The sequence below is a fragment of the Hemiscyllium ocellatum genome, chromosome 21 (assembly GCF_020745735.1).
Source record: "Hemiscyllium ocellatum isolate sHemOce1 chromosome 21, sHemOce1.pat.X.cur, whole genome shotgun sequence".
NCBI lineage: Eukaryota > Metazoa > Chordata > Chondrichthyes > Orectolobiformes > Hemiscylliidae > Hemiscyllium > Hemiscyllium ocellatum.
In genome coordinates this window covers 65,843,364-65,868,096 of record NC_083421.1, presented here as the reverse complement: position 1 = coordinate 65,868,096, position 24,733 = coordinate 65,843,364, and the positions used below count along the sequence as shown (strand labels likewise).

Below are 24,733 nucleotides of genomic sequence, written 5' to 3'. Positions count from 1 at the left end.
GAGTTGGCACAGGAATAATGGGTCAAATGGTTGCCTCCTGTGATTTTTATACCAGGATATTTTTGGCACTTAGACCAGAGGGCAAACCATCTTTCTTTTTTTCGAACTACAGGGTGAACAATCAGTCTTTATATTGTACTTGAATACTGTAGCTTTTATCGATTTTGACCTCAGAACCAAGTGGATGTACAAGTGACTTCAAGTTTCTCTTTGCTCGGCAGCTTCTAAGTTCAGATAATCACCATCAAAGATGTAAAATTACTCTTTCACTTTGAAATTTCATATTTGACCTTTAGATATCCTCCACCTTTAGTGGAGCTATGTTTCCCCTAATGTTTTTTTTTCCACTGCATGAATCTCCAAGGTCCACGTGGAGAAGTCGATGTGTCAACACACCAATTAGCAGGGGATCTCTGAACCACTCCACAGCCATGTCCTTTAGAAGGGAACATTGCAATAGGGCAATGGTGAAAGTACCTGTGTGTCACTCTGAACACACTAACTGTTGTTTGCTGATGGAATGCCAGCTGGGAAGAGTTGCTGACACTTTGTGTATGTGTTTCAGTGTTTGAAGACCTACACAGGACACAAAAATGAAAAATACTGCATATTTGCCAACTTCTCAGTTACTGGTGGCAAGGTAAGTCCAACAGTTTGTCTTGCATTCTGGGGATGTAGTTGCCCAGTTTGTATTGTAGGCGGTGGTGTAATTGAGTTCCCACTCCTAAAGTGGCTGGTGGCTAGGATCCGTGGTCTTGCCCTTTCTCTCTCCAAGTCATTATTCTGTATGCATGAACCTTGCCAAGTTACTGAACTGTGAAGCATGTTAGACCTTGGCAAACCCTAGCATTATCAGTTAGGGTTACTGAACAGCAATACAGAGGCAGGTTCCCTGTTGAGAATGGGAGACTGGCCTGTGATGGGTATAACCAAGGATGGAAACCATCTGCTTCCTGTGGATTTGGAGAGCTCGGAGATGATATTTTTGAAATTAAGCTCACTGATCAGAGCAAGATGTTTTCAGTTTATTTAAGTGCAGTTAACACTGCGCAGTTCTGGTCTCCGTAGTTGAAAATGGAAGATGATTTGCAAGGGTAGTGCCACACCTGGGCACACTATCAGGGAAGTCTGAGTAGGCTGGAGTTGCTTCAAATTATGGAACAGTTTGGTCAGGTAGCCTCGACTAGAACAGGAGAGCCATAAAACACAAACCCAACCAGGAACTGAGGGGCAACTCTGTTATCTAGAGAATGGGGCAAATGTGGAATTGCCCCCAGAGAAAGCAGTTGAAGGGGATAGTATGGATGCATTTAAGGGGAAGTTGCATTGATCCATTAAGGAATAAGGAATGAAAGGATGTTGACTTGGGTGAGGTGAAGTGTGAAGCCTAAATATCAGCAGAGAGCTGTTGGGTGGTATAGTCAGTTTCTGTTCTCTGAATTGTGTAATATTTTGGTGAATAATTGAGATTTTTGTTTTGAAGTGGATTGTCTCAGGATCTGAGGACAACTTTGTGTATATCTGGAACCTCCAGACAAAGGAGATAGTGCAGAAACTACAAGGTCACACAGGTGAGTCCGGTCCCTTGTCTGAGCACAACGTTCGTGGGGTTGGAACATTCAGGTTACAACATAGAAACGCAGCATTATGGCCCATTGTGACTGGCCACATGCTGATCAGAAGCTATCCAATCTCGCCTCCACTCTCTCACCCCAATGGCCTGGAGAACCACAAGTCCATTTTCAAGTCTGTTTTTAAAAGATGAAAAGTGTTTCTGTCTGTCACCCTTTTTCAGGCAGTGAATTCCAGACACCCACCAGCCTCTGGATAAAATAACATTTAACACCACTCCAGTACTTCCACCGATACTTTATAATTATGCCCCAGTTATTAATCTCTGCTGATGAAAACAAGTTCATCCTAACCACTCTATCTCAGGTCTTATGATGTTGTACTCCTCAATTAAATCTCTCCTTGGCCTCCTCTGTTCCAAAGGGAACAATCCCAGCCTTGCTTTATCACTAACATTCTCCCTTCCTGAAAACATCCTCAAAAATCACTTTATTTTCATCCTTCCTATAAAGCAGTGAGCAGAGTTTCATCCAGTTGTCTAGCTGTAGTCTCATCATGTTTGATGCAGTTCTAACACAACCTCCCAGTTCTTATACTCCAGGTCTCAGCCAATAAAGGAACGTGTTCCATATGCCATCTTAACCCCCTTATCAATCTGCACTTTATGAAGTTTTCAGTTATTTACATTCCCTTGCTGTGTTTGTTTTTCTCACTACATGTATTACTTAATTTCTCTGAGCTGAATCCCTATGCCACTTCCCTGTCCATCTGACTTGTTTAATAATATCCTGTAATCCATATCTATCTTCCTCATTTTCAACCACATGGCTAATTTTCCAACCATCTGCACACCTCCCCCACATTTTAGTTATATTGTGTCAATAGCAAACATCTCGTACTGAGCCTCATGCCTGGAAACAAAGGTCCAATCACAAAACACCCATCAATGACAAAACATCTTCCTGCAATTGAGTCAAGTTTGAATCCAATTTGTCTTTTCTCTGACTACCAGGAGCTTTTACTCTTCTGACCAGTTTGGTGTGTTGGACTGCATTTAAAGTATTAATATAATCGCTGTTAACTATGTGAAATCTGCTGCCTTCATTGACCCTGTGTTTGCACCCTCAAAAATAAAACACACAAACTCTCCACTTTGTTAAGTGTTTGATGTGCAGAGACTTATCTGAACTTCTGACTCGAGCGAGTATTGTCAGTTGCACGAAATCAAACTTCAAACCTTCCTGGTTTTACAAAGAAACGAGTTTGCACCCTGGGCTGCATATCGGGGCATGGCTGCTTTGTATCTTACATGGGAACATAGCGCAGGAGGAGGCCAGTAAACCCCTCCAGCCTCCTCTGCTGTTTAGCGTGATCATAGCTGATCTGCATCTTGACTGTAGTTAGGGCTTTGAACTAAAGAGTGGGGCAGTGGGTTCATTTGTATGGAAAATTATACAATCAAAGAGAAAGGAGAAGGTAGGATTGCAGGTTTTAAAAAATGTATTGGATGAGGACATCGCTGGCTAGGTCAGCATTTATAGATAGTCCCTAATTACCCAGAGGGCAGTTGGGAGTCAACCACATCTCTGTGGGTCTGGAGTCACGTGTAGGCCAGAACAGGTAAAGGACATTAATGAACACACTTTCCAACAATCAACAATGGATCCATGGTCATCATTAGACTCACATTCTAGATTTTATTTGAATTCATATCCGCCACCTGCCGTAGCGGGATTCAAATCTGGGTCGGTAAAACATTACCCCAGTCTCTGGATTAACAGTCCAACGATGATACCATTAGACCACTCCGCAGTTTAGGGATGGGGTTGATTAATTCCAGAAAATTGCATTTATTGTCACGTGTAGAGAGGCACCGTGAAAAGCTTTGTCTTGTGAGCAATACAGGCAGGTCACCGAGTGAAGTAGCGTAGATAGTAAATAATAGGTAAACAGCAGCAAAAACAAAAACACAGGGACAGGCGAATATTATGAGTTTGTGAGTCCATTCAGTGATCTAACAACAGGAGGGTAGAAGCTGTTGTGAAACCGGCTGGTGCATGTGTTCGGGCTTCTGTACCTTCTCCCCGATGGTAGAGGTTGTAGAAAAGCATTGCCAGGGTGGGATGGATCTTTGAGAATGCTGGTGGCTTTTCCTTGACAGTGGGCCTGGTAGATGGATTCTATAGATGGGAGGTTGGCCTTTGTGATTGTCTGGGCCGAGTTCACCACTCTCTGTAACCATCTCCGATCTTGAATGGTACAGTTGTCCTACCAGGTAGTGATACATCCAGACAGAATGCTCTCGATGACGTACCTATAAAAGTTGGCAAGGGTATTTGCCCATCATGCCAAATTTCCTCAGCTGCCTGAGGGAGAAGAGACATTGTTGGGCCTTTGTAACCAAGGTGTTCACGTGAAGAGTCCAAGAAAGCTTGTTGTTGATGACCCCTCCCAGGAGCTTGACAATCTCCACTCGGTCCACCTCTGTGCTATTAATGTATAGGGGGCATGAGTGACATCCCACCGAAAGTCTCTAATGAGTTCCTTGGTTTTGCTGTAATTGAGAGCTAGGTTGTTCTCTGTGCTCCATTTTTACAGATCCTGCACCTCCCACCTGTGGTCTGTTTTGTCGCTATGTGAGATTCGACCGACTATGGTGGTATCATCAGTGAACTTGTAAATGGCATTAGTCTATTATTTGGTGACACAGTCATGGATGTACAGTAGGGGCTGAGTACACACCCCTAGGGGGCTCAGTGTTGAGTGTTAAAGTGAGGATGAAATATTGTCCCCAATCTTCACTGATTGTGGCCTGTGGGTTAGGAATCTGAGGATGCAATTGCAGAGAGAGGGGCTTAGTCTGAGATCACTAAGTTTAGTCATCAGTCTTGAGGGGGTAATAGTGTTGACTACAGTTCAGCCTTCAATGAGTAGGATTCTTACGTAGCTGACAGAATGTAGGAATGTAATATTGTACGAAGAGCCTTCGCAGAGTAGGGAAACAGCATAATAAAGAAACTTGAAAGATTTGGAATAAGGTAGAAAAACTGATAACGCCAATTGCGATAAATGAATATGTTCTCATAGCCATTACGCAAACATGGTTACAAGGAGATCAAAGCTCGGAATTTAACGCTCAGAATTTTGACCTCTCGGAAACAAGAGAGATGGAAAAAACTAGTGGGGTAGCACTGTAATACGAGGCAAAAAGAGAATAGTTGAGAGATCATATAAGCTCAAATGATGTACAGAGCATTTGGATGGAGGTAAAGAAAACAGCAAAGCAAAGACAACATTGATCGGAGTAGTGTACAGACTGCTGGGCAGTCACTACTCTGTGGGGAAAGGCTACTAATCAATAAATTGGCAGAGCACATAAAAACAATTGACTTATAATTATGGGTGTTTTTAATCTTCTTGTTGATTGGGTTAATCAAATTAAAGTTCATAGTGAATTAGGCATAGTTTCCTAGAGCAATATGACATAGAGCCAACCAGGCAACAAGCTGCCTTGGATCTGGTAATGGAGAATGAGGCAGCATTAATAAATGATCTGAGTTTGGGATTCCCTAGCAAGTGGTGATAATATGATAGAATTTCATTTTCTGTTCAAGTGTAAAAAAAAAACTAGCAAGAACTGGTTAACTTAAGTCAAGGGAATTACAATGAAATGAGGATAGAGTTGAACTAAAGTGAACGAGGGGGGTAAATTAACATGAATGACAGTAAGAAAGCAGCATTTGAGGAGGTGATTCATGACTCTTGGCAAAAGTATATTTGTATAACAAGGAAAGATTGAGAGTGATAAACCAACAATGGTTCATCAAGGAAGTTCAGGAGAGTATTAAGCTGAAAGAAATGACATCAAAGGAAGTAGAAGTCAGTGGTAGCCCTGAAGACTAGAATAACTTCAGAATCCAGCAAAGGAGGACAAGAAGATAATAAAGGCAGAAAATAAACCACTAGAGCAAACTAAGAGAAATATTTTAAAAAGCTGATAAGAACGTCTTTAAATGTATAAAAGAAAACAAGAGGTCAAAGTGAATATAAGCCCCTTAGAAAATGAATCTGAGGAGATGATTTTGAGGAACAAGGATAGCAGGGGAGTTAAATCAATAGATAACTTCAGTCAGTCTTTACAATGAGTCTTCAAATATTCCATTAATACGAAAGAATTCCAGGGAGACCGGAATTAAGCATTGTCACTAGAGAAGTAGTATTAGCCAAACTAATGGGGGCTAAAGGTAGATAAGTCCCTGGCCCTGATGCTTGTATCCTCTGATCCTAAAAGAAAAAGCTCCAGAGACAATAGTCATACAGCAATGGATCAGACCTCTTGGTCCAGCTTATCCACACTGACCAAATATCCTAAATCAATCTAGATTTGCCAGCATTTGGTGCATACCATCTAAACCCTTCCTCTTCATATACCCATCCAGACGTCTTTTAAATGCTGTAATTGTACCAGACTCACCACTTCCTCTGGCAGCTCATTCCAAACACACACCACTCTCTGCGTGAAAACGTTACCCTCGATCCTTTTTAAATCTTTCTCTTAAACATATGCCCTCTAGTGTTGGACTCCCCCATCCGAGGAAAAAGACCTTGGCCATTCACCTTATCCATACCCTTCATGATTTTGTGAAGCACTATAAGGTCGCCCCTCAGCCTCCAATGCTTCAAGGGGAAAAAGCAAAACTTGGTTCAATTCAGCCTCTGGTACAGGTGTGTTAGTTGTAATTTTCCAAGTGTCGTTGGAGTCTGGCAAAGTACCAGCAGATTGGAAAACTGTTATTGTGACACCCCATTCAAGAAGGGAGAGAGACAATAAGTGGGTAACTTTAGGCCAATTGCCTAACTATATTGTTGTCAAAGAATTGGAATCCATTATTAAGGCAGTATGGTGGCTTGCTGATTAACACTGCTGCCTCACAGTGCTAGGACAACTGCACATTCTCCATGTGTCTGTGTGGGTTTTGTCTGACAGTCCAAAGGTGCAGGTTAGGTAGGTGAGCAATTTAGCATGGTCAATAGTGTTCGGGAATGTGTGAATTAGGCTATTCCGTGGGAAATGTAGGATTCAGGTATGAGGTGGGATTACAGGACTCTTCAAGGGATCATAAGACATAGGAGTGCAAGTAAGGCCATTCAGCCCATCGAGTCCACTCCGCCATTCAATCATGGCTGATGGGCAATTCAACTCCATAATCAGCGTGGACTCAATGAGCCAAATGGCCTGCTTCCACTCTGTCGGGATTCTGAAATTCTAATAACTGAACATTTGGAAAATTGTAATCTAATCCAGCAGAGTCAGTATGGCTTCCTGAAATTAAAATAGTGTCTGACGAACTTATTAAAGTTTATTAAGGAAGGCTTAACCAGGGTGGGTAGAGGGGAACCAGGAGATTTTGAGTTCAAGAAGGTACCTCTCAAAATGTAATGTTGTGACATACTACCCCATGGTGTTGAGGTAATATATTGGCATGGGTAGAGAATTGACTTGTGGGCAGGAAGCAGTGGGTGGGGAATAAGGGGTTCTTTTACAGGTTGGCAATCTGTAATCAGTGCTAGGAACACAACCGTTTACAATATGTATTAATGACTTGGAAGAAGGAAGTGAAGGTAACGTAGCCAAATTTGCAGATGAAACTAAAATAGGTGGAAAGGCAGATTGTGAGAGGGATGCAGACAGTTTCCAGCGAGAGGTTGGTAGGCTGAGCACGGAGCAAAAAGATGGCAATTGGGGTGTAATGTGGGAAAATGTGAAGTTGTTTGCTTTGGAAGGGAGAACAAAAGAACATACTGTTATTTAAATGGAGGGAAACTGCAGAAAGCTGCAACACAAAGGGACTTGGATTAGATTCCTTACAGTGTGGAAACAGGCCCTTCGGCCCAACAAGTCCACACCAACCCACCGAAGTGCAACCCACCCAGACCCATTCCCCTACATTTACTCCTTCACCTAACACAATAGGCAATTTAGCATGCCCAATTCACCTAACCTGCACATCTTTGGATTGTGGGAGGAAACTGGAGCACCCGGAGGAAACCCACGCACTTAGGGGATTTGAGCACGACACACGAGCAGCAGGTAACCGAGAAGGGTAATGGAATGTTAGCCCTTATTTCACAGGAGTTGCTGGGGAGTGTTGCCTAAACAAAGAGACCTTGAAATGCAGGTTCATAGCTCCTTGAAAGTGGAGTTGCAGGTAGATAGGATAGCTGCAAATGTGTTGCTGGTCAAAGCACAGCAGGTTAGGCAGCATCTCAGGAATAGAGAATTCGACGTTTCGAGCATAAGCCCTTCATCAGGAATAAGAGAGAGAGAGCCAAGCCGGCTGAGATAAAAGGTAGGGAGGAGGGACTAGGGGGAGGGGCGATGGAGGTGGGATAGGTGGAAGGAGGTCAAGGTGAGGGTGATAGGCCGGAGTGGGGTGGGGGCGGAGAGGTCAGGAAGAGGATTGCAGGTTAGGAGGGCGGTGCTGAGTTGAGGGAACCGACTGAGACAAGGTGGGGGGAGGGGAAATGAGGAAGATGGAGAAATCTGAATTCATACCTTGTGGTTGGAGGGTTCCCAGGCGGAAGATGAGGCGCTCCTCCTCCAGCCGTCGTGTAGTTGTGTTCTGCCGGTGGAGGAGTCCAAGGACCTGCATGTCCTCGGTGGAGTGGGAGGGGGAGTTAAAGTGTTGAGCCACGGGGTGATTGGGTTGGTTGGTTCGGGCGGCCCAGAGGTGTTCTCTGAAGCGTTCCGCAAGTAAGCGGCCTGTCTCACCAATATAGAGGAGGCCACATCGGGTGCAGCGGATGCAATAGATGATGTGTGTGGAGGTACAGGTGAACTTGTGGCGGATATGGAAGGATCCCTTGGGGCCTTGGAGGGAAGTGAGTGTGGAGGTGTGGGCGCAAGTTTTACATTTCCTGCGGTTGCAGGGGAAGGTGCCGGGGGTGGAGGTTGGGTTGGTGGGGGGTGTGGATCTGACAAGGCCTCCACACTCACTTCCCTCCAAGGCCCCAAGGGATCCTTCCATATCCGCCACAAGTTCACCTGTACCTCCACACACATCATCTATTGCATCCGCTGCACCCGATGTGGCCTCCTCTATATTGGTGAGACAGGCCGCTTACTTGCGGAACGCTTCAGAGAACACCTCTGGGCCGCCCGAACCAACCAACCCAATCACCCCGTGGCTCAACACTTTAACTCCCCCTCCCACTCCACCGAGGACATGCAGGTCCTTGGACTCCTCCACCGGCAGAACACAACTACACGACGGCTGGAGGAGGAGCGCCTCATCTTCCGCCTGGGAACCCTCCAACCACAAGGTATGAATTCAGATTTCTCCAGCTTCCTCATTTCCCCTCCCCCCACCTTGTCTCAGTCGGTTCCCTCAACTCAGCACCGCCCTCCTAACCTGCAATCCTCTTCCTGACCTCTCCGCCCCCACCCCACTCCGGCCTATCACCCTCACCTTGACCTCCTTCCACCTATCCCACCTCCATCGCCCCTCCCCCTAGTCCCTCCTCCCTACCTTTTATCTCAGCCTGCTTGGCTCTCTCTCTCTTATTCCTGATGAAGGGCTTATGCTCGAAACGTCGAATTCTCTATTCCTGAGATGCTGCCTAACCTGCTGTGCTTTGACCAGCAACACATTTGCAGCTGTGATCTCCAGCATCTGCAGACCTCATTTTTTACTGGTAGATAGGATAGCGAAGGCGGCGTTTGGTATGCTTTCCTTTATTGGTCAGAGTATTGAGTACAGGAGTTGGGAGGTCATGTTGCGGCTGTACAGGGCATTGGTTAGACCACTGTTGGAAAACTGCGTGCAATTCTGGTCTCCTTCCTATCGGAAAGATGTTGTGAAACTTGAAAGGGTTCAGAAAAGATTTACAAGGATGTTGCCAGGGTTGGAGGATCTGAGCTACAGGGAGAGGCTGAACAGGCTGTGGCTGTTTTCCCTGGAGCATCGGAGGCTGAGGGGTGACCTTATAGAACTTTTATAAAATGATGAGGAACATGGATAGGGCAAATAGGTATGGCTTTCTCCCTGGGGTGGGATAGTCCAGAACTAGAGGTCGGAAGCTTAGGATGAGGGGGGGAAAATTTAAGAGACCTAAGAAACAACATTTTCACACCGAGGATGGTGCATGCATGAATTGAGCTGCCAGAGGAAGTGGTGGAGGCTGGTACAATTACAATATTTAAGAGGCATCTGAATGGGTATATGAATAGGAAGGGTTTAGAGCAATACGAGACTAGATTAGGTTGGGATATCTGGTCACCATCGCTGAATTGGACTGAAAGATCTGTTTCTGTACTGTACGGCTCTGAATCTAAGTGTTATTGCAACTGTACAAGGTGTTGGTGAGACCACATCTGGAGTACTGTGAACAATTTTGGTCCCTTTATTTAAGGATAGAAATCATTTCACTGGGGGCAGTTCAGAGAAGGTTCTCTCAGATAATGCCTGGGTCTTGAGGGGTTGTCTTATGAGCAAAGACTAAACAGGTTGGGACTCTATTCACCGGAGTTTAGAAGAATGAGAGGTGGTCCCATTGAAACATAGAGGATTCTTATGGGGCTTGACAGGCTCAATGCTGAGAAGGTGTGCCTGTTTCCCATCATGGGAGAGTCTGGGACCAGAGGGTGTCGTCTTCATAAAAGAACACCAGTTTAAGGCTGAGATGAGGATGAATTTTTTTTCTTCTTGTGCGGAGTGTCTTTGGAACTCCTTGCCACAGTGAACTCTGGGGGTATTGTTTTTCCATATGTTTAAGGTTGAAATAGATGCTTCATCATTCAGGAAATCAAGGGTTATGTGGGGGGAGGGGGAGAGATAGGGACAAGAGGTGTCGAATCAGCCGTGATCCTGTTGGCTGGCATAGCAGGCTTAAGGAAGCAAGCAGCCTACTCCTGCTCCTACTTATGGTGACTCTCATTATGACCATGTTGATGCTATCCAATTACCTTGAAGTTTTCTGTGTTCTGCTCTTTCATAATAGTTTCGAACATTTTCCCTGCACCTGATGTTAAACACACTGTTTCTCTCTCCCTCCTATTTTGAATAAAGTAGTTACATTTTCTTTCTTCCAATTTAAATGGGACTGTCTAGGATTTGAAAATTAAAACAAATGCATCAGTCAACTTGTTTGTCAGTTGTTTTCAGACCATCAGGAAAGGGACTTGTGAGCCACAGCTCCAAAATATGTTTAGTACCACTTCCCAGTGATTGTGATGTTTGAGGTTCTCCCTCCTTACCATTTCCTGATTTTTAACTGCAGTCATCCACTTTAATCCCATAACACTCATTACCCAGCAAATATCTATCGATCTAACTTTTACCAAAGATGAGCAGTTTAGATGGATTGGCCATGTAGTGAGCAGGGATGTGCAGGTGTGGTGAATTAGCCAACTGACCCTCTGTCTGAAAGCTTCCTGGGGCAATGAGCTCAGATTTCCACTCTCCCCATCCCTTGGTGTGAAGGTGTGCTTCCAAATCTCCTGATTCCACTGGTCAGAGCAATCCTGAGCACAAAGATGTTGTTGGCTGTTGTTCTCGGGGTCTCCTATATTGAGGCCTGGGACATCTCTGCACGAGTTCATTAGGGTAGTATTCTTGGCCAGGCACCTTTAGCTTCATTGGTGACCTTTCCTTTATCACAAACTCTCACCTGGGGATGGTTGCATGCTGGGCAGTAATTTTGACAACTCCTCAGTTACTCTTTACAAGTTTCCAACTTTACAAAGTTAACATTTCATCAGAACTTCGTGCAACTTTCTGTTCTCTTCCATGCTTCATGCTGCCTAAGTTGACAGTGTCAGTTTGTGTGTACAAGCCACTATTCCTCACTTTAATCATTGCCAGAAATATTGAAAAGGTGATGCCCCAGTACAGCTTCCTTGATATTATTTCTACGGTATTGGTTTATGCAAGAAATCAGGTGCTGGGGGAAAAAAAGAGGATGCTGTGGTGTAGGTTTATAAAGAGTGGGTGTTGGAATGAGGAAGTGGAATTTAAGAAGAATGCTATGGAGTTTGGGTTTTGAACATAGAACAGTAAAGTACAGGAGCAGGCTTTTTGGTCCACAATGTTGTGCCGAACATAACACCAAGTTAAAAGATTTCCCACTGGCGTTTTTGACTGAATACTTCACAATTTTAAAGCACCTTGTCGAATATGAAGGGCTTCTGGACATGAGGTTCCATTCGAATGCGTACAGCATTCATGATGCTCTGGAGGTTTCTGCCACTTGCTCGTTGTCTCCTGTTAACTGAATGAATCTCGTGCAGATCCAGCTCTAACTTCCCTCAATTGCATGTGTATAATTGTGGTTGGAGCTTGTTCTAATTTTGTGGGGGGCTTGGTTGTCCATTCCCAAGGGTTTTGGGTACAATTACAATATTTAAGAGGCATCTGAATGGGTATATGAATAGGAAGGGTTTAGAGCAATACGAGACTAGATTAGGTTGGGATATCTGGTCAGCATCGCTGAATTGGACTGAAAGATCTGTTTCTGTGCTGTACGGCTCTGAATCTAAGTGTTATTGCAACTGTACAAGGTGTTGGTGAGACCACATCTGGAGTACTGTGAACAATTTTGGTCCCTTTATTTAAGGATAGAAATCATTTCACTGGGGGCAGTTCAGAGAAGGTTCTCTCAGATAATGCCTGGGTCTTGAGGGGTTGTCTTATGAGCAAAGACTAAACAGGTTGGGACTCTATTCACCGGAGTTTAGAAGAATGAGAGGTGGTCCCATTGAAACATAGAGGATTCTTATGGGGCTTGACAGGCTCAATGCTGAGAAGGTGTTTCTGTTTCCCATCATGGGAGAGTCTGGGACCAGAGGGTGTCGTCTTCATAAAAGAACACCAGTTTAAGGCCATTTAGTGCCCACTGGAAAATTACTTCTGCTATCACCCTTTATTGGCTTTGCTTTGCTTGTATCACTCTGCCCCATGTTCTGGGCAGTAGCACCCTCTCTAATGGGAAGCGGTCAGTGTGATCAGATCACAGGCCTGGTCTGTACCAGTGCCTTGTGAGCACTAGGTGACCGTTTATGATGAATTCAGCAGCTGTGGACCCTTGAACCTTACCATCAGATTCTGTCTGGACTTTGCGTGTGGTTGTGATGTTTGTTGGAGGGGGTCCCAGGGTTTGTCTCATCGACTCTCTGCCTATTCCATTGCAGATGTTGTGATCTCCACAGCCTGTCACCCAACAGAAAACATCATTGCGTCGGCAGCACTGGAGAATGACAAGACAATCAAACTTTGGAGGAGTGACTGTTAGAGAGCAACAGAGCTTCCCTTGGAAAAATACATCCTGTCCCAGCCTCTCTGACATGGGGACAGGCTTCTCAAACTCCTGATGTCTGAGACTCTAGATTCTGTCTAAACTGGTGACGAGGGATTGCAGACCCAGTGGGAGCATTGGAACAAATCCAGTTTTTACTGTAGATTCATAACACTTAACAAATTATTGTACATTTAAAAAAAATACATGTGCACGCACAGCCTGCGCCTACACACAGATGTGCACACATACCTGTGTATACACACAACTAACGTTTTTTTCTAGTGACCAAATCACTTGTGGTTTCCCCCATCTGGTTTCTTGTGAAAACTCATTTTTTAAAAGCAGGTTTAGTTGTTGGTAGGATGTTTTTGTAAACTTAACATTGACAGCTGCAAGTTTAAATTAGACAGTTAACCAGCTTGTCTTTTAAATCCTTTTATTTGTGTGACTCCTTGTCTTTTTTCCCATCCCCCACCCTCCCCAACCATTGCTCATTGTGGCCCCAGGTAACTGACCAGCCACTGACTGGTCACTGCCCTTGACTCCAGTGAGCTTTCTTAATTTGCCACGGGATTCTGGTTTGGCACTCCCCTCCTGCCCAGCCACAGATCACGTGTGTGATATTGGAAGATTGAGCCTGGTAGACCTGTCCTCAGTGCTGTTGTACCCAGATCTCCCCCAGCAGTATTCAGCTCTTGTAGCATCAGTAACAGCATTGGTGACTATGGTCTTCCTGAGAACAGTCTCAGGACTCAGTGCTACCACTGAGGCTCCTGACTTGATCTTCGCCCACATTGGATCATATTTGCAGACAGCTCAGTCTGTGGATAATGTCATGTTGTACGTGCATCAAGCCCACCAAAGGGGATGCTTCTGATTCTCCCAGCTCTGTCATTCGATCATTAATCCTCAAGATGTCAGACTCTGGTCATTGTGATTGGTTTCCACAGACTTTGTACTGTCAGCAAGGGTCATACCCAGGATGTGGTTACTCTGCTCCAGACCCCAGTTTCAAATTTTGAGAATAACTGCGATCTAATCTCCATAGCAACCTCAAGCCTAGAAATTCACCCTGTTGTTACTGCACTGCAAGGGCATATTGTTCACCTTTTTAACTCACTTCTGGACATTGTAATCCATGCCCATGCATGGTTCAGGGTCAGCAGTTCTGTAGATGTGGGACAGGGGAACACAGCAGCACCGGTCCACTCCCTGCTTTGTTGGCAAGTGCAGGTAAGTTGTGCTGACAATGAGTGGAAAACGTGGAGCTGGTTGAGGCACCTGGCAACACTTTTACTTCCCGGGAAAGGACCCTTTGAAATGAGCTGACGTCACCGAGCACAAATGCAAGAAGGATTTCTTATTTAAACTAACTGAGCGACGGGGCCAGGTTCATTGCAGCTTCTGAGTTGAAGTTCATGTGCAGGAAGACATGGGGATATTGAAGGCTTGGTTGGAAATGGATGCTGAAATGTTTCCCCCCCAAACCTTGCCCAGTGATCTCCAGTGCTGACAGCTTTTCCTGGACATGCTTTCTACAGGGCCTTGTGACTGTGTGGAGCCAATATCTTTTAAAATGTCAGTTTGTTTGAGTTACTGACAGTCCTGTGTAATCTACAGACACAGGAAATCACTTCTTCCCGGTACTTGTGAATAGTCCAATAATTGTAATGATCTCTCGTGGTTGTCGAGACTTTCAGCCTGTCTGAGATTTGGATGTAATTTTACCCTCTATTTCCAGCTAATACAAGAGGTTTGATCATAAGAAAAATGTGTTGTTTTTAATTGCTGGCAAATCATCATCTAATAGCAGGTTTCAGCCTGATATCAGTTTCTCTGAAACACACAGGACATTACTGTCGAGTGAATCTGAAGCAGGCACTTAGTGACTGCCCACCCACTGGCTTACTGCATGACACTGGAGTAAAGGTTTAATGAGGCCATGCTTCCTTCTCCACAGACACATGGCTAGGCAGGGAAAAGAGGGATATGGACTCTGGGCAGGCAAACGGTTTTTATTTTTTAAAAGGTGTCATTTGGCACATGTTTGGTGGGCTGAAGGGCCTCTTCCTGTACTGTGTCTGTGTTCCATAGTCATCTTCTCTCACTGGGGTACAGCTCTCACACACACTGACTCTCACTGGGGTACAGCTCCCACACACACTGACTCTCACTGGTGTATGGCTCCCCCACACATTGACTCTCACTGGGGTACAGCTCCCACACACACTGACTCTCACTGGGGTACAGCTCCCACACACATTGACTCTCACGGGGGTACAGCTCCCACACACACTGACCCTCACTGGGGTACAGTCCCCCACACACACTGACTCTCACTGGGGTACAGTCCCACACACACTGACTCTCACTGGGGTACAGCTCCCACACACACTGACTCTCACTGGGGTACAGTCCCACACACACTGACTCTCACTGGGGTACAGTCCCACACACACTGACTCTCACTGGGCTATGGCTCCCACACACACTGACTCTCACTGGGGTACAGCTCCCCCACACATTGACTCTCACTAGGGTACAGCTCCCACACACACTGACTCTCACTGGGGTACAGGCCCACACACACTGACTCTCACTGGGGTACAGCTCCCACACACACTGACTCTCACTGGGGTACAGCTCCCACACACACTGACCCTCACTGGGGTACAGTCCCACACACACTGACCCTCACTGGGGTACAGCTCCCACACACACTGACTCTCACTGGGGTACGGCTCCCACACACACTGACTCTCACTGGGGTACAGCTCCCACACACACTGACCCTCACTGGGGTACAGCTCCCACACACACTGACTCTCACTGGGGTACAGCTCCCACACACACTGACCCTCACTGGGGTACAGTCCCACACACACTGACCCTCACTGGGGTACAGCTCCCACACACACTGACTCTCACTGGGGTACAGCTCCCACACACACTGACTCTCACTGGGGTACAGCTCCCACACACACTGACCCTCACTGGGGTACAGCTCCCACACACACTGACTCTCACTGGGGTACAGCTCCCACACAGACCAAGTCATATATTCATACGGCACAGAAACAGAGACTTCAGCAACTTGTCTGTGCCAACCACATTTCCTAAGCTAAACTAGTCACACTTGCCTGAGTTATGTCTATGTCCCTCTAAACCTTTACTACTCCTGTCTGAATGTTTTTTAAACGTTGTGATTATATCTGCGTCTACCAATTCCTCTGGCAGTTCATTCCACAGATGAACCACTCTGTGTGGAAAATGTTGCCCCTTGGGTCCCTTTTAAATCTTTCTCCTCTGACCTTAAAAATATTCCCCCCACCCCCAGTTTTGAAATTCCCTAACTTGGGAAAAGACCTTTACTATTGACTTTATCAATGCCCCTCATGATTTTATTATCCTCCAGTGAAAAACATCTCAGCCTATCCAGTGTGTGGCTGCCACCCACACTGTCACTAATCTGGAATTACTGTTGATCCGAGTTCTCTTGTGCACCTAAACCCAGTGTAAATGCTTCCAGGAATGCTTGGCTTCAGGCCTCAATGCAGCCTTGGTGGAAATATGGTTACAATCTAACCTGAGGCGAGAGTGACTGTGTTCTCTGTCAAAGGCAGAATATGATTTGGGTGTGGCATCAAGGGTGGTCTCGCAAAACCCAAGTCAGCAGGAATTGGCAAATCTGTCTGTTGGTTGGAGTCATACCTTTGGAAGATGGTTGTGGTTGTTGGTCAGTCATCTCAGCTCCAGCGTATCTCTAAAAGAGTTCCTTAGGATAGTTTCTTCAGTCCAACCATCTTCAGTTGCTTATCAGACTTTTTCTCTCCACCATAAGGTCAGAAATAGGGATGTTCATGGATACTTGCACATTCGCGACTCCTCTGATACTTAAGCAGCCCATGTTCAAAGGAAGCAAAATCTAGACAGAATCCAGGTTCAGACTGATGTTACTAGACAAGTGGGAGACAGTAATCATCCCTAATAAGAGACCACCTCTTATGATTCATTAACGTTGCCATCTCCAATACCTTCCCAATAAAAATCATGGAACTGGAACTTAACTGGACTAAATATGTCAATGTCACAATGGAGTAAATTAATAACCAGGATTTCTGTAACATGTCACATGCCCCTATTTCCTCAAAGCCTGTACATTCTTTGCAAGGTACTGCTCAAGATGGTAATAGAATACTTTCCGTTTGCTTTGATATTCAGCACCAAACTCCAGCAAGTTCAACATCGCTCAGCACATGGCAGCCACCTGATCCATCCCTTCCCTTTCCACCAAACTGACTATTCAGTTCCTCTGCCTTTGATGTGCAGTGTGTGAAATGTGCTTTATTGTTCATTAATGACATGAGAGTTACTGGCTGAGCCAGCATTTCTACCCTGTGCTCCCCCAGAAAAGTGGCGATGAGCTGCCTTCCTGAACTGCTGTAGTCTGGGTTGCAGGTAGACCCACAATACCCGATGGGAGAGAATTCCAAGATGTTAGCTCATTAACACTGAAGGAATTGTGTATTTCCAAATCAGGAGGACTGTTATTCCCAAGTATCTGTTCTTCTCATTAGTGAAGGTTGTGGGTCTGCTCTGCCTGATTGTGTCTGGTAGTGATGATCATCACAGTTGATTTCTGGCTTTCTGTTTCTATTATTTATTTCTGTCGTTTCTATTTTTGGTTGGTGCATGATAAAGGAAGTGAGACTTGAGTAAAGCCTCAGCTTTTCATTCACTGATTCACACTGTCTGTTGCTGTCGTCATTTTAAGGAACATTTTGTGGCAGGGAGACTGGGTTCCTGAGAGTTGAGTTTGGATTTTGGGGATGATGGGGTGTCTGGGTATCTGCCAGGCTGGTGCCTACCCTCTCCATGTTCTCTGCTGCCTTGTGCTTACCTACCTCCTGAACCAACTGGACCGCTATCTCCTGGCCATTGTAATCCAGCCCCTAGCCCAGGACATTCAGTTTGGAGAAAAGAGTTGTCTCCCTATGGAGAACGACAAGCAGATTGGGGAACAATGCCATAATGCCAGTTCTCAGGACAGGTGAGTCCCATGGGTGAACCCCTGAGATGGGGACAGACATTTAGAAATGCAGAGGACAGGTACGAATTGATCTGTGTGCACTTATAATCAGAACTAGAGAGCTCTGGCTTGTTGGAAGGGAGATGTAGATAACAGCATTGGCCATATTGAAGGAGGGAGTGTGGGACTGGAGCTGACAGGAAGTGTGGATAAGGTTTGAGCAGCATGGATGGAGAGACAGTAAGAGTTGTTTTCAGCGACAGAGCAGAGCTGGGAGTGAATCACAAGAGCAGTCAGTGTGGGTTACATCTCTGGGCTACACTCACAAAGTTCGCAGCAGGCATTTGGAGCAGATGAGTGCCAGAATAAGAAAGATGCTGCTTCTTTCAGCAAAATGGAAATAGATTATTTGAGTGGGGCTTTTCACTCACTTAAACAGGAACTGAAAATAGCCAAATGATTTTGAGTCTGGGCCGTTCTTCCTGCCAGTATGTGTGACTCTGTGTTCAGTGGGGTTTTTATATTCGTTCATGAAAGTGAATGTTGCTGGTCAGGCCAGCATTTATTGCCTATCCTTTTTGTCCTGGGAAAGGTGATGGTGAGCTTCCTTGAACCGCTGCAGTTGTTAGGGTGTAAGGGCACTGCTGTTCAGGAAGGAGATCCAGGATAGTGTCCCTTAGTCCCCTGTTTATTATTCCTGTCTGACTTCCCACATTGAGTGTGCCGTATGTTTAGATGGAACTGGACCTTATACAAGGGAGGATGACCAATTGTACATAAGCTTCCCAGCTTACAGACGAGGTTACTTGTGACCCACTTGACAGTGAAGGATTGGCGATATATTTTCAAGTCAATTTGGTGAGTGGCTTGGAGGGGTTAGTGTGCCCATGTATCTGCTATCTTTGTCCTTCTGAATGGAAGTGGTTGTGGGTTTGGAAGGTATTGTCTAAGGGTCTTTGGTGAATTTCTGCAGTATATCATATAGATGGAGCACACTGCTGGTAATGAATGTCAAGGTGATGGAGAGAGTGGATATTTGTGGATGTGGTACTATCAAGTGGGCTGCTTTATCCTGGATGGTGTGGAGCTTCTTGAGTGTTGTTGGAGCTGGCAAGTGGGGAGTATGCCATCCTACTCCTGCTTTGTGCCTTGTAGATGGTAGAGGTTTTGGGGAGTTAGGAGGTGAGTTATTAACTGCAGTATTCCCAGCCTCTGACCTGCTCTTGTAGCCACTGTGTTTATGTGATGAGTCTAGTAACCCCCAATGATGGTGCTACTATTGAATGGCAAAGAGCAATGGCTAGATTGTCTCTTATGCTACACAGGCAAAAATCATTTATAATAAGTATTACCTTCCACTTGTCAGCCCAAACCTAGGTATTGTCCAGATCTTGTTGCATTTGAAAGAGGACTACTTCAGTATCTGAGGAGTTGTGAATAGTGCTGAACACTGTGCAATCATCAGTGAACATCCCCACTTCTGACCTTATGATGGAGGGAAGGTTATTGATGAAGCAGCTGAAGATGATTGAGCTTTGGACACTACCCTGAGGAACTCCTGAACTCTTGCAGAGTTGTCTTGGAACTGAGGTGACTGACCTCCAATAACTACAAACTGCAGTTCTGGTCTCCACACTATAGAAAGGATGTGATTTCACTGAAGGGAATGCAGAGGAAAGTCCCCAGATTTTAGCTTGGGTAGATAAGAATGGGTTGTTATCTTTGGAACAGAGAGAAGGTTTGGGGTGCGGGCGGGGAACCTGATTGAAGTGTGTAAGATTATGAGGGACTTGGACATGGTGGATAGAAAGCAACTGTTCCCCTTAGTTTAAGGGACCATAACAAGGGGGCATAATTGTAAAATGGATGATAGGATGACATAGCCTTAGACTAAAAGGAAGACCTTTTGGAATGGAGATATGGAGAAACCTCTTCAGCCAGAGAGTGGGGAATCAATGGAATTCATTGCCACAGAAAGCTGTGGAGGCCGGGTCACTGATTTTTTTTCAAGATAGAGATAGATAGATTCTTGGGTATCAGGAGGACAAAGGGATTGAGAAACTGATCAGCCATGATTGAATGGTGGAGCAAGCTTGATGGGCTGAATGGCCTAATTCCTGCTCCTGGGTCTTATGTTTAGAGGGATCTGAGGGATTCTTTTTACCAGAGGGTTGTAGGGGTCTGGAATACGTTACCTGGGAGGGTAGTTGAGGCTGGAAACCTCACAACTGTTAAAAAGTACTTGGATGAGCACTTGAAATGTTGTAACATTCAACGCTGTGAGCCATCTGCTGGAAAGAACAATTAGTGTCGATAGGTCAATGTGGACATGATGGGTTGAAGGCCCTATTCTACACTGTATAACTAACTCTATAATTCTTGTAAGTTCCTGAGATTTGAGGACAGTCCCCAGACATTGGAAAGCAGCAAATGTAACTTTGTCATGCAAGAATGAAAGAGAGAAAAAAACAGGGAACTTGAGGTCAGTTTATTTGAGGTCAGGAGCAGCAATAAACATTAGCACCTGTTATTAGGGATGTGGTAGCCAGCAATAGAGAATTCACTCGTGATGAGGCAGAATGGACATATCTTTCTGAACAAAACTCCACACAAAGTCCTGGTTTCAGGACTTATAGGTGATTTACAGAATCTTACATCATTCCTGAACTGGCTCTTTGAAAATATTATCCTCGAAGACCCTGGTCTTTATCCACAATCCTCTAGACTCTACCTTCCATATATTTACTCAATTTCTTTTGAAGTAGAGCATTCCAGATCGTAACAAATCACTGCAATAAATAAAATATAAAATGATCAAAATGACATGGTTGAATTATTTAATACATGATGAGGTATTCCGATCTCTCTCTCCTGTGTAGTCCCTTCTGGGGATGCTCTGTATGAGGCAGTTAGCTCCTAGCATCACCCTGAGCTGATTCTAGTAAACACTTCAGAAATTCTGGGCAGATTGAGAGTTGAGTGGACCATGAGGCAGACATTTTTATCATAGGCAAATACATAGTGCTGGCTCTGGGGACCTTAATCTGTTTACAGTATCAAACCAATTTGAATGATATAAAGTGTTAGACCTGGGTTTAATTACTGCTTTGGCAGTATTGTATAGAACAGTGCTATCCATTCCATAAGCAGTCTGATCCCTTTATACAGAAGGGTAACCATTGCTATCCCGTGTGTAATAATGAGTTAACATCTAGATCGATATATGATATAGGATCAGGAATAGACCATTCGGCCCCTCATGTATGTTTCACCATTCAGTTAAATTTTTAATAAAACTCTTTAATTCCTACGTGGACTCTGGTAAGGTACCAGAAGACTGTTAATGTGGTTCCAATTTGGAAGACCAGTGAGTCTCCCATTAGTGCTAGAGAAGCTACTGATGAAAATTCCGAATGAAATAATAAATCTACACTTGATCAGAGGAAGGTAATGTCTAAAAAATCTAATTGTCACCTCCAAGAAAAAGTTAATGTGTTTAGATGAGGGTTATGCAGTTGATGTGGTTTATGTAGATTTCAGCAAGGTCCTGCATTGGAAACCAATAAAGTAAAAGGAAAAGCAAATGGAATCCAGGGAACCTGGCAAGTTGGATGCAAAATTGTCCATGTGACATGAGATTGAGGTTGGTGGTAGAAAGCAGTTTATGTGACTAGAGACTGGTGTGCACTGGTGTACCAGAGGCATCAGTGCTGAGGCCCGTACTGTTTGTGACAAAAATTAATGATATCGAAGAAAATGTGAAGGGGATGATACATTTGCAGATAACATGATGATTGGCCAGGTGGTTGACATTGAATAGAAAGGTTACAGGAGGATATTTAAAAAATGGGCAGATCAGTAGCAGATGGAACCTAATGGTGATAAATGTGAGGATGCACTTTGACAGAAGGAACAAGACAAGTGAGTGCGTAATGAATGGCAGGACATGGGAGACTCTGAGGAACAGGAGGATCCTGGAAAGCTTATCCACAAATTCCTGAATGTGGCAGGACAGACTAACACGGTAGTTAGGGAGCCACATGGCATAGATTCTAAGAGCAGGAAGGTTAGGCTGAAGCTGTACAGGGCTTTGGTGAGGTTCCCAGCTGGAGCAGTGTGTGCAGGTCTGGTCACCACACGACAGGAAGGATGTGACTGCACTGGAGACGGTGCAGAGGAGGATCACCAGGATGTTACCTGGGATGATGCATTTCAGCGATGAACAGAGGCTGGCTAAGCTCAGGTGGTTTTCTTTAGAGTGGAGAAGTTTGAAGGGGGAACCTAATTGATTCCGAGGGGCATAGACTGGGTTGACAGAAATCAACTGTTCCCTTAGTTGGAGGATCAAGAACAAAGAAATATAATTTTAAAATGAAAGGCAGGATGTTTAGAGAGAATTTAAGGATTTATTTTCAGCCAGACGGTGATGGGAAACTGGATTGCATTGGGAGGATAGTTGAGACAGGGAACCTCACCGCCTTTAAAAAGTATTTGGAGGGGCCCATGAAATATCACAACATTGAAAGCTGTGGGCCAAATGCTGTAAAGTGCATCTCATATTGATAGGTTGGCATAGATTCGATGGCCAAAAGGCATCTTCTATACTCTGTGACTCTATGATTTTTTGGCTCTAATTCATGGCTGATATGAGGTCACAGCTTAAGGCTATGGGGGTAGGTTACTTCAGACTGAGTGAGGAGAAATGTCTTCACCCAGTGAGTGGTGAGCCAGTGGAATTCACTACAACAGAAATTTATTAAGACCAAAACATTGAACATTTTCAAGAAGGAGTTAGACATTGTACTTAGGACTAAAGGGGTCAAAGGATATAGGGAGAAGGTGAGAACAGGACAATGAATTGGATAATCAGCCATGATCATATTAAATGGCTAATATTTTATGATAATATGATCATATTAGAGCTGGCTTGAAAGACCCAGTTGCCTACTCCTGCTCCTAGTTTCTATGCTTTATGCTTACAATTTAAAGCAAGTCACCCCTCACTCTTTCCAGTGAGAACAAGCCCAGTCTGTCAAACCTTTCTTCATAAGACAACCCACTCATTCCAGGTATTAATCCAATAAATCTCTTCTGAACCACCTCCAGTCCATTCCCATCCTTCGTGAAGTCAGGAGAACAAAACTGCATGCAATATTTGAGATATGCTCTCAGTAATGCCCTGTATAACAAAAGTCTTTACTTTTTTTAATGTTCAATTCCTTTTGTGATAAAGGATAGCATCCCAATAACCTTTTGAATTACTTAATGTACCTGATACTGTTGTTTTGTGACCCATGCAGTGGAACACCTAGACGTCCCTGACACCTCCGAGTTGGCCCTTATTCTCTGTTTATTTGACTAATCTGTTGCTTTTTCACTCTTCATATGTAAATGAACAAATTCCCATTTTCCCACAATATCCCTTCTGTCACATTTTGCCCATTCACGCAACCTTTCCATATCCACCTGCATCTTCCTTATCCTCTCTTTGCAACACAATTTTCAATCTGTTTTTGCTTCACATGGAACTATGAATTAACACAACTCAGGGTGCGACTACACGACCTCCACTCTCCAAGTCACCTGTGAGCTGAATATTTACCTGTGTTTTGCTTCATTTCTTCCAGATATTGCATTAGTGTATTTGTGTGTATGTGTGTGAGAGGGAGAGTGTTTGAGTGTGAGAGTGTATGTGTGTGTCCTTTTTGGTAATCTCCATGTTCAGAACTGGGAATAGTAAATGAATAGCAGATTATCCTTTCCCCAATATTGATTCCTTGACTGTGTTTAATATCATTGGAAGGGGGAATGCCAGGTGCGGAGAGTTGGTGGGTGATGGCACTGGGGTGCTCCCGGAAATCCCTCTGTCCTCAGTCTGATTATTTTCTCCATTACCGTGCTCTTGCAAATATTGAAAACACTATCTTCATCCCTTTTATTTTATCCTTTGTCTGTGTTGTGATCAGATTCGATGTATTTATTTAATTAACCTGGCATTATATTGCTGTCTATCCAGTTAACACTTACATGGGTATTTAACGATTCACTTCTTACTTAGACAATCTCAGTATGAAAAGCTGTATATTTTACCAGGAGCTGTTAGGTTATTTACATGTGTCTTTGGTATTGATTTCCTGAGGGTTTGTTCAGGAGATTGGAACAGCCTGACCAGTAGCAGCTATAATTCAGTGTGTGGTTAATTCAGGAAGCACAGAATTCTCCATTTGGACAATTAACAGGAATAGATTCAAACCCTGCTCTCAAGCTATAACATTAGAAGAGGTTTTCAACTTGAAAAGTCAAATGGGATTGCAGTGTATGTTTGAGCTGTAGAAATCGATGTTGCTTTTGGAGCACTGAGATTGTTACAAAATTCAGACAGAGTGACACCAGGAGTTAAGGAACGACACCGCCTGACAACGGCCTTGAGATTGGTCGAGTCTCAGTTTGCTCCAGACTCATGAATCAGTGAGGCTGGAAGCATCTCTCCAATAGACAAAAAAATGCAAGAAACTTGAAAGAAAGAATTCTAAGGAAGTAAACCTTGGCCGATCTGATCAGCTGTTGGACAGTCGTTGCTCTGCAGACCGCAGTGTGTCAGAAGAGCAGCGTAAGAAGGAGACTTCCACCTTGTGATCTGGACTTGGGATCAATTTGTTTTCTTTGTTTGTACTTTTGAATCCATAATATTTGTTACAAAAATTGTCTTTTGTCTGTTTTATTGCGAGTGAGTGCATGTGTGTGCACATGGGGTTTTAAAGAGATAAAGTTTAAGTTACGCAGTAGTAGATAAATAATCCTTTTTCTCTACCATTTGTTGAAGAATAAGTTTGTTAG

The 24,733-nt window shown here is 44.4% G+C and overlaps 2 protein-coding genes across 3 annotated transcripts in view; both read left to right on the top strand.

Moving 5' to 3' along the window:
- wdr5 (WD repeat domain 5) overlaps positions 1-14,638 on the top strand; it is a 65,174-nt gene extending 50,536 nt beyond the window's left edge. For both annotated transcript variants that reach the window (XM_060841677.1, XM_060841678.1), the window contains 3 exons: positions 566-640; positions 1,484-1,571; positions 12,761-14,638. In XM_060841677.1, coding sequence (XP_060697660.1) covers positions 566-640; positions 1,484-1,571; positions 12,761-12,861 — 264 coding nt within the window. In that variant the 3' untranslated portion in view covers positions 12,862-14,638. The remainder of the gene's footprint in view (positions 1-565; positions 641-1,483; positions 1,572-12,760) is intronic.
- A 3,059-nt stretch (positions 14,639-17,697) lies between these two features.
- The window catches only part of LOC132825773 (uncharacterized), a 43,463-nt gene continuing 36,427 nt past the window's right edge, over positions 17,698-24,733 (top strand). Inside the window, exon 1 of the mRNA XM_060841237.1 lies at positions 17,698-17,917. Coding sequence (XP_060697220.1) covers positions 17,700-17,917 — 218 coding nt within the window. The 5' untranslated portion in view covers positions 17,698-17,699. The remainder of the gene's footprint in view (positions 17,918-24,733) is intronic.